Here is an 11,794-nt window from a genome sequence, read left to right as displayed (position 1 = left end):
GGAAAACAAAGGCTACTTGTACTCCATTTGGGGTTACCAGACAGATCCCATCTCCCCCTTTCTCTCCATCAAGGAACTGGTGATTCAGATGAGTTCAGTCGGAATTTATAATTTTGATGATAGGTTGTCACCTGAATGGATTTATATTCTAAATTACTCCACCATTAAGCGGAGTGAAAATGCCTCTGTCCAAAGCTGTAGAATTCTTATTAAGGTTAGTGTGGCAGCTATAAAATATACTTATCGATGCAGGACATTTAACATTTCCAGGTGGTCTTTCCAAGGGGATGGGCATGATCTCCAGGCACACTATGTCATGTGGCTCTTTCTCTTGGAACTGGTGGAAAACCAGAACCCTCCAGGTGTAGCATTCCACAACATTCACAGGCAGCTCTATGCATGAGGTTGTACACACACACACACACACACACACACACACATACATACACTCAGACCTATGTACACACATCAAAAGAGATAGTCAGCTCATATTCAGTCTAGGAAAAAAATATATTTATATCACTGCAATGGCACACCCTGGGTAAAATGTTACTTCAGCAATGCATATCATAGGCAGCTCATGGGAACTGGCTTTGTTTTGTGTGGTGGCACCTGACCTGGTGTCCATAGTAAAACCTGTAGCCTTTGGTCACTTGCTGCCACACCAATGCAGCAGTGACATACAGGAATGAAATATGGAAATACATATAAATAAAACCACAAAGAGCTGGGAGCAAGGGCTCTGCAGAGCTGGTGCTGTGAGGCAGTACATTCCTCAGTGCAACTGGAGAACAGATGCTGAAGCTAAAATGTTTGCTGTTTCTTTCACTGGGAAAGGGGACTTGAAAATCACAAACTTATTCTTTTCAGGTTATAGGTGTTGCTTCATCAGTGTCTTTGCCCCAGAACTGGTGTATTAGAAGCAGAAGAAACACAATTAGATGGAACGGAGGAGGGTGTGTTCTGTTTTCTTCCAAGGGCTTTGTAATCAACAGGAAGGGCTGTGAGGCCAAGATAGCAGAATCTACTCCCTGGGGAGAAAAGAATAAGACATTAGACAAGACGTCAGCCAATATTGCTAGCCAGTTGTCAAACACTATTGTGAGAAAGAACATAGGTTCCTAGAAGTTGGTATGGCCCAGTAAAAGTAGTTCAGGAGGAAGAGCAAAAAATGTTACTTTCCTCCTCTGAAAAATAGCAATTACAATAACAACAACAAAAAATTATTAACAGCTTAATCACAGCAACTCTGAGATAGATACTATTCTTCTCCCCATCACATGGCAGGGGAAGCCGAAGCACAGAGAGACCGAGTAAGCCACGCAGTCGAAGTGGCAAAGCTGAGATTAAAACCAACGGAAGTCTGAGTTCATAGCCATGCTTTAACCTCTATTTGGAACCACCTCGATTTGAAATGAAAATCCTGGCTTGTTTTGGTTCACAATCCACCCACAGTCAACAATAGTGATTGAACAAAATGCATACTAAGAAATAGAAAGCATTGGATATTTTTCTTAAAAAGAAAATAACTTGATAAATGGGAGTATCTAATTTAGTGAAGGATCCACACAATCTGCATGTAAACAGGCAAGAGGGCCAAGGGCAGAGTGAGAGACTTACTATGCCAGTGTTGGGGTCTTCTGGGCTCCAGCCTTCCTCGATATACCAAGAACTAATCAACCATAGCCTAGAATTTCAGACATCAGTCCAGCATCGAATAAGGCTGGCAAAAAGCAATGGCATCATCGTGGCTCCTCGTTGTCCTCTTATTTGTTAAGTAATCAACCCAAACCCAGAGAAGCAATTTCGCTTCTTTCATTTGTGACAACTGACAACCAAGATTGCTCCTTGGACTCTACCCTCCACCACTGTGGCCATGTGTAGCAGTTGGTGGCCTCCAAGTGTAGAGCATGGATGGAGACAAAAATGTACTTTACAGATGATTTTGCTTATTTTATCAAACCACTTGTTTGTTCTGTGTATGTATGTGTTTATTGTGTAGGGAAGAATACATAAAATTTAATTTGAGGTTAAGTGACCACATTTGTAGAAAACCCTTTAGTCTACTTGGAGAGATGGAAATAAAAATTTTCTCACAAATTATTCAGATAGAAATTATTTTTAAGCAATATAAAATTATAAATGTGAGTTTTGGTATAACTACCAATATCTTCAAGAAGTCACTCACTCATCAGCACTAAGGTTGTTCATTTTGACAATTATAAAAAAAATGAAAGAAAAGCAATCAGATATATTTTTTCCAACTGTTTCCTCTCTGGAAATTAGCAAGTCTATCAAATGTAGTTTGTCAAACGTGAATGTGCAGGGATTTGATCAAGTGGCATGTACTTATGTGAAGGATGAGGAGAACATGAATGTGATCTTAAAACCACAGTATATCCAACACCATGTGGATATACAACCTCGTTGATGGTGAGTTTCCTTTGCTACTAGCAATTCCATCCCTCGAGGAGAAAGAGAGGTCTCATAATCATATTTGTCCCCTTGCATTCTGCCAACCTTCTTATTCACTTAGTATATTTGGATATCTATATCTATATATATTATATAAATATATTTGGAATAGTAAGTGGGCAATTTAAGGACTTGGTGTGTATGTGAAAATGATTGGGTGCTAGAAGTGAGAAGCATGGGGATGTGAAGACTTCTATCTAGTTAACGGCAAAACAAGAACTGAGAAAAATAAGCCTTTCCCCCTCTTTGAATTCAAGCAACTACTTTATCATGAGGGATTTCTGAAACAGAGACCAGACAAAGCATGTGGTCCATGTGGAGTCATGAGTTAGAGAATTCACTGTGACTAAGTAAACAAAGCATCGTTCCTTGGAGTCAGTCATGAAGACATCAAAATGTCTTTACCATCTAGTTCTTTTCATTGCAATAGAGTTTTACTTGTGTGCACCACTGCCTTTCCAGTATTAAGTAACAATTTCATAAACGCCAAGACTAAATGATGTATGTTCATCCTGCCAGGAGCAATTTGATGGGTCTGCCACCTTTTGTATAGATGTACATTTACCCCTAAACTCTCACAACTCCACTTAAAGTGGAGATGCTCCATGTGCATGGCTGCCTACTACTGAACTTCATTTCACCCTACTCTGGTGTGTTGTAATAAAACGTTTGGGATCGCAAGTGAGAGATGAATAACACTTGGACAATGTTGGAGGAAGAAGTGCTCCTTTCTTCTGTGGGGCTCACTGTGTTTTACATAAGAATATTTCATATAAACTTGCAACAACACCACCATGCCTTAGGAAAGGTGTTATTATTAAGGTATCATTATCTCTCTAATTTACAGGTGGAGGAACTGAGTTATAAAGAAAAGTGGAGTGAATTTCCCAGTGTCAACATTTCAGTTGGCTTCAGAATCCATAGCTGTCTAGATGCCAAGAGTCTGGCTCCACGCCCTGGGAAACAATGCAACATTCCTATTGTTCTTACATTTCTCTTCTCAAACTTCACGGAGGCAGCGGCGATAGTTAACACTTTCACTGCTGCAGATATTATTTTAGACACTTGGAAAGTCCTTTTTGGGCCTTTCCATTGGCCTTGACCCTGACACATGCATATATTAAAATTGCTAAGCTTCAGAAAGTGACCGACCTTTGAAGGGGATAAAATTTCATACTCTTTCTTTCGATCCTCTCCTGATTATTTCATTTACAGACACCTGCTGAGCAGTAGCAAAAAGACTCCAGCTTAGTATATATTGCTAATTTGTTAGGATATTTTAGAATTGACACACTCTTGCTTTTGAGATGTTCTGCTTTGAATATGTTCAATGTTTACAAAAATAGCTTAAGTTGTTAACTTAAAGCAAAACTTTTAATTATTCAATGTATGCAAGGTAACATTCTGTTTTTACTTAAAATATAATGACATAATGCTATCTTATTGGAATTGGACTGTGGTGATGAAAAACAAAAATATTCTACAGCTTTGCTGAATAAAAAATAAATAGTGAAATCTTTTAGAAAGCAAGCAAAAATAAAAAATAAAAATACAAAAACTTACATTTGTCAACTCTTAACATGAATATCCGGGACTCTTAGACTTTAGCAAAAGTGGTGGTAAAACAAAAATTGTTGGAGTATTTTAAAAATAAATTTTCACATTCCTTCGGAACAGAAAAGCTTTTACAACTAATGTTGCAAAAAAGGTTTTTACTAAACTGTCATGATTTGACAGCATCAAATTTAACATTTCTTGCTCTATAATAGCTTTCAGGATAAAACCAAGGGTGGGGGAAAAGGTCATTAAAACCAGCCAAGCTCTTGTTTAAAAGTGATAAAAATGGAATAGATTTTTAAAAGAAAATAAAAAGTTAACATTTGTCCAGTCTAAAGTTAGGCCTTTTGCTTCTAGGAATGAACAAAGCCATTTAAATTCACCTTATTTCAATAAGAAAATTCTGGGACACAAAATCGAAGCATTGAAAGTTAATAGGCTTATGGATGAAAACTATGCTTTTCAGGAGATTGCTTTCTGATAATGAGGAAGTCAAGGTGAGTTCCAAAGTCTCACCATTGACATCGTGGTCAGTCCTCTCTGGCTGATCCTGTTTGGTACAGAGGTTACTGAAGCAGGACAGAAAATGAGGCTAACGGAAATGACTCCCCAGGACTTCTCAACTGAAGCAAATTCTCCAAAAGATGGGGCACATGACCCAACGAGGGGAGAGAGAAAGTCTCCTGAGGTCGCTACCTGGTACCTATAAGACAATAAATGCGTGTGGCACGAATGAATGGCCCCAAAGGACAGACAGAGGGAGGCCTTTGTGAGAGAAGGCACAGGCAACGGGGTCTAGGACCCACCCTCTGAACCTGACCTCAGACAGTTCCTACTTCCCCTCTTCCTGGAAGGACAGCAGGAGGGAGCCATGTTGTTTTTAGTCTCTTCTCCCATTGACAAAAAAGGACTGAAATCCTGAAAAACACCAAACCTACCTGAGAGATGGGAAAGAATATTTTCTGTTCAGTGTTTCATATGAGATCAAGTTTAAAAATAAGACAAAAGAGAAAGCTTTCATGGGAGAAAGATTCACTGCTGGTCCTTTTGACTCACCTGGTAGATTTGGGGTTGCTTCTTTAAAGGAGGAAAGTGTGAAAGTTCCCTAGTCAAGATTGTCACAGCCCATTATCCGTAAGGTAGTTCCGACAAGTTTGTAGAGTCCCAAAATAAGACTTTATATGGCACAGCCTCAGGCCCGAAGAAACAGACCTCATTTGTCCAGTTAAGGGTCATGGGGCTTGGGTTTTTGAATTTTTTTTTTTAATCCACTTTCTTTTTCTTTCCAGCCACCCCCCCCCGCCCCATGTCATAGTATAAGAATCCACCAGGTGGCCTGACCACCGAGGTGGCAACACTGATGAGCCATGTGGTTTTCACCAACATTTTTTTCCACGGTATGAACCAAGCCCTAAAAGCCACAAGTGAATCCTTCAAAAAATGTTCCTGGGCCTGGTCTTCATTCCAGTGAAAGAGAGATGACTGTAGTTTATGCCACAAACAAAACGCTACCGTTGTAATTCCAAATGGAGAGAGGATCAGAGATGTCTCAGAGAAGCTCAGTGTCTGGCAGCAAATACAGCATCAAAACTCGGAGGCAGTGATCTATTTCTATAGGTACATGTATTTTACAGACGGGTGATGGACAGCGTACTTCCGAGAAACAATTTGTTCCAGGTCTAATTCAAACGACCGGCTGTCATTTCTGTAAGCCCCACAGTTTCAGCAATCTGTACACCAAGCAATGCTGCAGATATTTTTTTTTTCCTTTAATTTCAGAGGGCGAAGACGAAGTAAAAAAAGTGCAGTTCTTCAATTAAAGTGCATGGATGAGGTAAACTAATTTCAAGAGTTTTGAGTTTATTCAGTACCGGCTCAGACAGGAACCATCCTGCCGTGCATCTGCTGCATTTGGGCTCGCATCGCCTGGACACTGCTCAAAATCTTATTCTGGTGCGTGAGGGCTGTGATGCCAATTCTTGCCAGGTCACTGTACAGAGGGCGAAAAAAGAGGGAGAGAGAAAGTCATGGGGACTGAGAATCTGTCTTTCTGGGCTTCATGCAGACACACATTTGAATCAGCCACAATTAATACGGCACAACAAGGCAGGTGTATTAAAAATGTTTAATTAATGCAACAATGTAGGTGCTTGGTAGAGGCTGTGTAAAATTATACTGAATCAAAATGAGAGGCATTCCAGTTTTCTTATTTTTTAAAACAATGAGGAGGATGATTATGCAGCTCAAAGCAAGAAAGGAAAATACTATTAAATCTAGATTTACCCTTTCGTGTTACATCGCTGAGTACTTACTCCTGGTTCATGTGCACCACAGCCTCTAGTGTGGTATAACCAGCAGCTGTGAAGTTATCCTTATATCGGTCCATTTTAATGGCCTGGAGCCAATCGCCCACTGATACCACTGCAGAGAATTCAGGGGAGCTTGGATCCAACAAGGCAGTGTTAGGTCTGGAGACAGAACAAGGAAGTATAAACAGACATTAGCTATCCGTGAGACAGGAAGACTCAGAAGTCAGGCTGTCCAAGATAGGCAAGGAGAGCTGAAAAGCTAGGAGGAGAAGGCTTCAAATGGAAAAACCATTGTTAAATCTAACCATGTGATTTTTTTGCTCTTAATTTTACAAAGCTGCTAAAGCATGTATCAATCAACCTATTTTTTTTCTTAATTCCATTTCCTGCACTTGTTTTATGTGGACCTCTTAGTGCACTAATGCACATAGCAGGTCTTTTAACATCCCAACCCGGGGTGAGGACTGGGGGAGCCCTTGTGGCTGAAACCTGTTAAGTCTTTGCGGAAAAAGTCCAGTCCCTGCCAGCACTGAATATTACAGATGTTAGTTCGGCAACTATGGAAACCTTAGTGAAGTATGAGTAAGGAAAACCGGGAGCTTGCAACCTGCCAGACTGGGTGGAAGCAGAGAAAACAGCAAGAATTCAAGTCTAGCATGCTCCCAGCCAGGTCTGCAGGCAGGCTCAGTGCATTCAAACAAACCTGGGACAGCAGGGAGTTAATCCCCTCTTTAATCAACCCATGCCTGACCAGCACGTGTGCCAAGGCTGGCAGAAAGAATGGCCACTTTGATCACTGTTTGGATTGTGGAATGTGCTTCTCGTATTCCCTTGCTGGGGCTCCTAAATAATGATTTCAACAAATTCAAAGCACTCCTTATTAACTTATTTATTAGTTTACTCATTTCTCAGGCCAGATGTTTTATATTAGGTCGCTATCAAGAGCATCTCCAGGCAAGAACTCTGCCATTCCTAATGATCTTGACATACAATAAATTACATTGACAGAAAGTATATATGAAGAGAATTACAGTCGTCTTCATCATCAAACTACTTAATCATCATAGGAAAGAACTTTACAGGGGTATTTTATACCACCTTTACTATAATTACCTGTAGAGTAACACTACTACTTGTTAAGTTATATTTCCTTGAACATACCTTTTCCCTAAAAATTACAGAATGTGTTCGATCTTAACATTTTGACCTGATTTTTCATCCTGAGACTATGTTTTAAGCACAAACATTTAAATCAGAATTATATCATTACTACTGAATTTTCAACAAAAAAGATTCTTTTCTTGTAAAAACAAAAGAAAGTCAATACCTTGATTAATTTTCTACATATCGGATTTAATCCAATTCCATTTTTAAATTTTCCTTTTCACCTAAGTTAATTTGACTTGTATTACTTCTTTTTTTACATAAATATTTTTAAAGACTTGCTTTATCAGTTTTGTGTCCAGATAATACTTTGCCTTTATAACCTGTCTTATATCCATTATTTCAATTACATTCAATTTTCTGAGTAAATTCAGCAGATGTCTACAGCACAATAATCAAGATTTAATTTCTTCTCCCAATTTTGAGTCAATAACAAATGTTACCATGTAGAATTTTAGACATTTAATTGTGTGTAGGATGTACAGCAATATTTGTTAATAGTTTGCATTGACTTCTAACTATAATCCAGAAGGATTAATAGGGCAAGATGTAGGCTCTAGGTGCCTGACAAAATCAAAATGTCCTTTGCATGGAAATAATGATATCAATGAACTCGAAGGGTCATTCTCAAGCTTGTCTGGAAGTCTTTGTGCTTTTTGTGGGACACTATGACATTTGTCTAATTTCGTGCTGAGTCACATACTGTGTTATACTGCATCTCATTATCAGCAAGCAGTAATAAGCACCACAGCTCTTTAAGTATCATCAGTGAGAACAATTTAGACTTGAGAATTGTGTATCCAATACCTGGATTTGTTCTTTACTTTGGTACAAAACAGACATTTTGTAGTATTAGTGGCTGAACGGTTTATGCTAGCAGAGGAAGCACCAAATACCAATGTTCTATTTTTAACTCAGGGTCATGATGAAAGAGAAGCCTTTGAGAAGCTCAGACGTGGAAATGAGTAAGCAGCTCAGCTCTTGCACGTCTGCATCACCTGGTTTTATTATGCCTGTCACTGTAAATAATTTAATTGATAAGGATGGTCCAGATGGGACCGGTATCTAGGTGTCTGAATCTTATACCAGTAAAGTCCAGTCTCCATGTAGAAAAGTTCCTATTAAATTATAGAACCTACAGTATCTTTCTGTTTTTTATAGACTAATAAATACACTTCTTCATTTTGCTCTTTCCCAGGTGGTCTGATCATTCTGATTTTTAAAACTCTTCTCAAACATTAATCTGCAATGCCTTGTAACTTGATCAGTTTCTGTCTTGGCCTTGTTTCCTTCTGCTATGAAAAACTCAGAAACGGAAACCAGAAGAACTGAAACCTAACGAATCTTTTGCTACAATTAACACTCTATAAGTCAACTTAAAATTGCAGTGCTTAAAGAGCTGTCCTTATTCCCTATTTCTTACTATTCCAATGTTCTTGTCCCTTTTCAAAATAGAGCATCTACTGATCTGAACATCTTCTAAAAGTGCATTTCATCTCTCCTCCTAAATTTTCAGGTCCAGCATCATAAAATAAGCATGTTATTATTTCTTTGCTGTTGGTATTTTTTTTTAACTTTTTTTTTCTTACTACTATTTGAGGCCTGACAGGTATTAGCTTTTCAAAATGGTGACTAGAACTACCTTAAATACTCTGTGGATTGAGAAAAAAGCCCAGGTTTCAAAGAGCAGTGATGTGGCTTCTGACAAAAAGGCAGGAATTAAAGTGAGTCACGGCTTGCCTGCCACCTCTAATGTGTTCCTTCATACATCATTAGTAAGTAAGCATAGCTGACCGGGAGCTCTCCGTCCCTGTCCTCTTCAAGCTGTTGGGGTTGCGGATGAGTTTGTCCAACATGTTGACAATCTGCCCAAATTTAGGCCTGTCGCTTCTCTCCTTCTGCCAGCAGTCTAGCATCAGCTGGTGGAGTGCGATGGGGCAGTCCATTGGAGGGGGTAGCCGATAGCCTTCCTCAATGGCTTTAATCACCTATGGAAGACAACAGGATGGTCCGTTAAGCTGCCAGGCAAGCTGCTGTTCGAGGTTAACCCTCCCGACTGGCATGTTTCTTTCACATTAAGCTGCCAGCAAGCTTGAGCGTGGGAACAGCTCCAACTCCTTCACAGAAGCCAAAGCTGGACCTGAGTATCGCTGGCAACAGGAGAGGGAAGCCAGCTGTTGCTATAAGGTGTTCTCAAATGGCAAGTAATGCCAACCTGAAACTCAAAAGTGAAGATGCATCACTGTTGAAAGTGGTTAGAGCCCAACTAGATCAACCACGTGGTGTCAGAGCTTTGGCCATGGCCCTCAGAGATCACATGGCCCTGGCTCTGTCCCCTCCATCCTTCTAAGCATCAGAACACCTGAACACTCTTAGTGAAAGAGACTCTGACATAGTGCTAAAGACTTTCCTTAAGAAGCAATCAATGGTTATCTCTAAAATGGAATTCCCTTTGCATCATTTTAAGCCTGTGTCCCCTTGCTCAGACAGCTAATGGGGTCCACACCACAGCCCACTTCCAGATGATTCTTAGCCATTTTTCCTTTTGGAAGACTCTACCCTCAGACATCAATTCTGTGTCTCTTTCTTGGTCTCTGCAGGCTTTCAAATGACCCTGTTAAAGGTTTAGTAAGTAGATTTAAAAAAAAAGTGCTAGCAAAAACAACAACAAAAAATCCCTTCTTGTAGGGCATCTGTATATTAATGGAGACCCTTACCCATATCTAAGGCAAGACACCATAATGGTAGATGCTAATTGTCTTATTGTTCAAGACTATCAGAGTGGTGTCATTGCCTAATAAGACATAAATAAATTGTTCATAGATTTCTCTACTAATTCTAATTTTTCTAATCTGTCTTCACAAGCATTATATTATATTTTATTGGCTTTTCTCTAAACTCCCCCTTTTTTGGGCTGTAAATTCCAGTAATGTAACATGGTGTGACATGCCAAATTTAAAGAGGGGAATTACTTCATACTTTCTTGGTTACTTATAAGCTTTTTTTATGGGTATCCTCTGAGATTCTGGAGGTGATTTTATTTGTTTGGGGTTTTAAAAAGTTTTATTTGTTTTAAATCAGTCCATTTTGGTTTTTTCTTTCTCCCAAAATGACAGTTGCTAGAGAAACAACCAGTGGTTACAGCCATCCCAGTGATCACACTGGACTCACCCTGCGGTGGGCCTATTGACTGCTCGGTCATTGGCCTTCAACAGAAAATAGTCAACTCAGTTGGTCCAGTTTCCCTGGATTAGTAGGACTGTGGTCTTTTAAACCAGTGCACTGCTTCGGTTTCACAAATCACCTTGTGATTCATGAAGCCCTCTGATCCTTTTCTCTCACGTATTTGCCAATATCTTTGTTATATCAGTATTGTCTATTTCTCCTTCTAAGGTAGACTTCTCTATGCTGTCTTACTGAACCTTATTCTATTTATTTCCAGCAATTACACTAGGTCAGTTTGATCCTCTGGCTTTCTTTACCTTTCCAGGAGCATGGTGTTGACTCCGGACTTGATGAAAACATTTTCCACTGGATCCACGAGAACACAAGCAACACTGGGCTGACGCCAGCGTGGCATGATTGCTTATACTCCTCAGACTGACTAATACTCTTTCATAAGCTCCCTATCTGCTGCCAGCTTGGAAGACGACTCAGGGGTTAACAAAGCATATTTTCTCAGTTTACTGCTGAATATTTTGGGGGGGCAGAGGATGAAAACAAACAAAAAAACTTGCTAAATCTGACATATTTTCAACAGTTACTTTCACTCCACTTACCATATGCCAAAAATGAATTCTACTCATGAAAGTAATTCTCCTGATACATTTCCTGTTGATTCCTGTTCTACACAGAATCCAACACAGAGACAAATGATAGCTCAATATATATTTGTGATCAAGAAATAGCTTCAGATGCTTTCTCATGTATAAAGCGAGACGACTGAAAGTTTAAAACAACAAAATTTGTTTATATATATGGACACTGTAAAAATTACATGTCTGAAAATATTTAGGGTGAGAAAACTTACACCTTTAGATACTCTGCTCTTATGAACATTTGGTTACAACTCTCAACTGAAGTAAAGGAGAGCTTAAGTACCAAATAATTACAGTAAATAAGTAAATACGTGCACCACTTGCTCATTTAGGTTATTGGTCCCTCTGAGAGTCTCTAACCTGAATCCAAATGTTGCTACAAGGAGCTACTTGAAGGTGTCTGCGTAGCATAATCACATTAGACAATAGATTACACACCATTCACCTCTGCCATCTTATTCCAGCCTGTAA

General features: G+C 39.4%; 1 protein-coding gene across 1 annotated transcript in view; it reads right to left on the bottom strand.

Annotated features, from left to right (window-relative positions):
• Nucleotides 1-494: 494 nt before the first annotated feature.
• EPHA4 (EPH receptor A4) overlaps nt 495-11,794 on the bottom strand; it is a 137,456-nt gene continuing 126,156 nt past the window's right edge. The window contains exons 15-18 of the mRNA XM_045560355.1: nt 9,300-9,493; nt 6,345-6,500; nt 5,089-6,022; nt 495-1,031 (exon numbers count right to left, since the gene is read on the bottom strand). Of these exons, the coding sequence (XP_045416311.1) occupies nt 5,908-6,022; nt 6,345-6,500; nt 9,300-9,493 (465 nt within the window). The 3' untranslated portion in view covers nt 495-1,031; nt 5,089-5,907. The remainder of the gene's footprint in view (nt 1,032-5,088; nt 6,023-6,344; nt 6,501-9,299; nt 9,494-11,794) is intronic.

Source organism: Lemur catta, chromosome 8 (assembly GCF_020740605.2).
Source record: "Lemur catta isolate mLemCat1 chromosome 8, mLemCat1.pri, whole genome shotgun sequence".
NCBI lineage: Eukaryota > Metazoa > Chordata > Mammalia > Primates > Lemuridae > Lemur > Lemur catta.
Note: the sequence above shows the minus strand (reverse complement) of the source record. Positions and strands in the feature narration are given on the sequence as shown.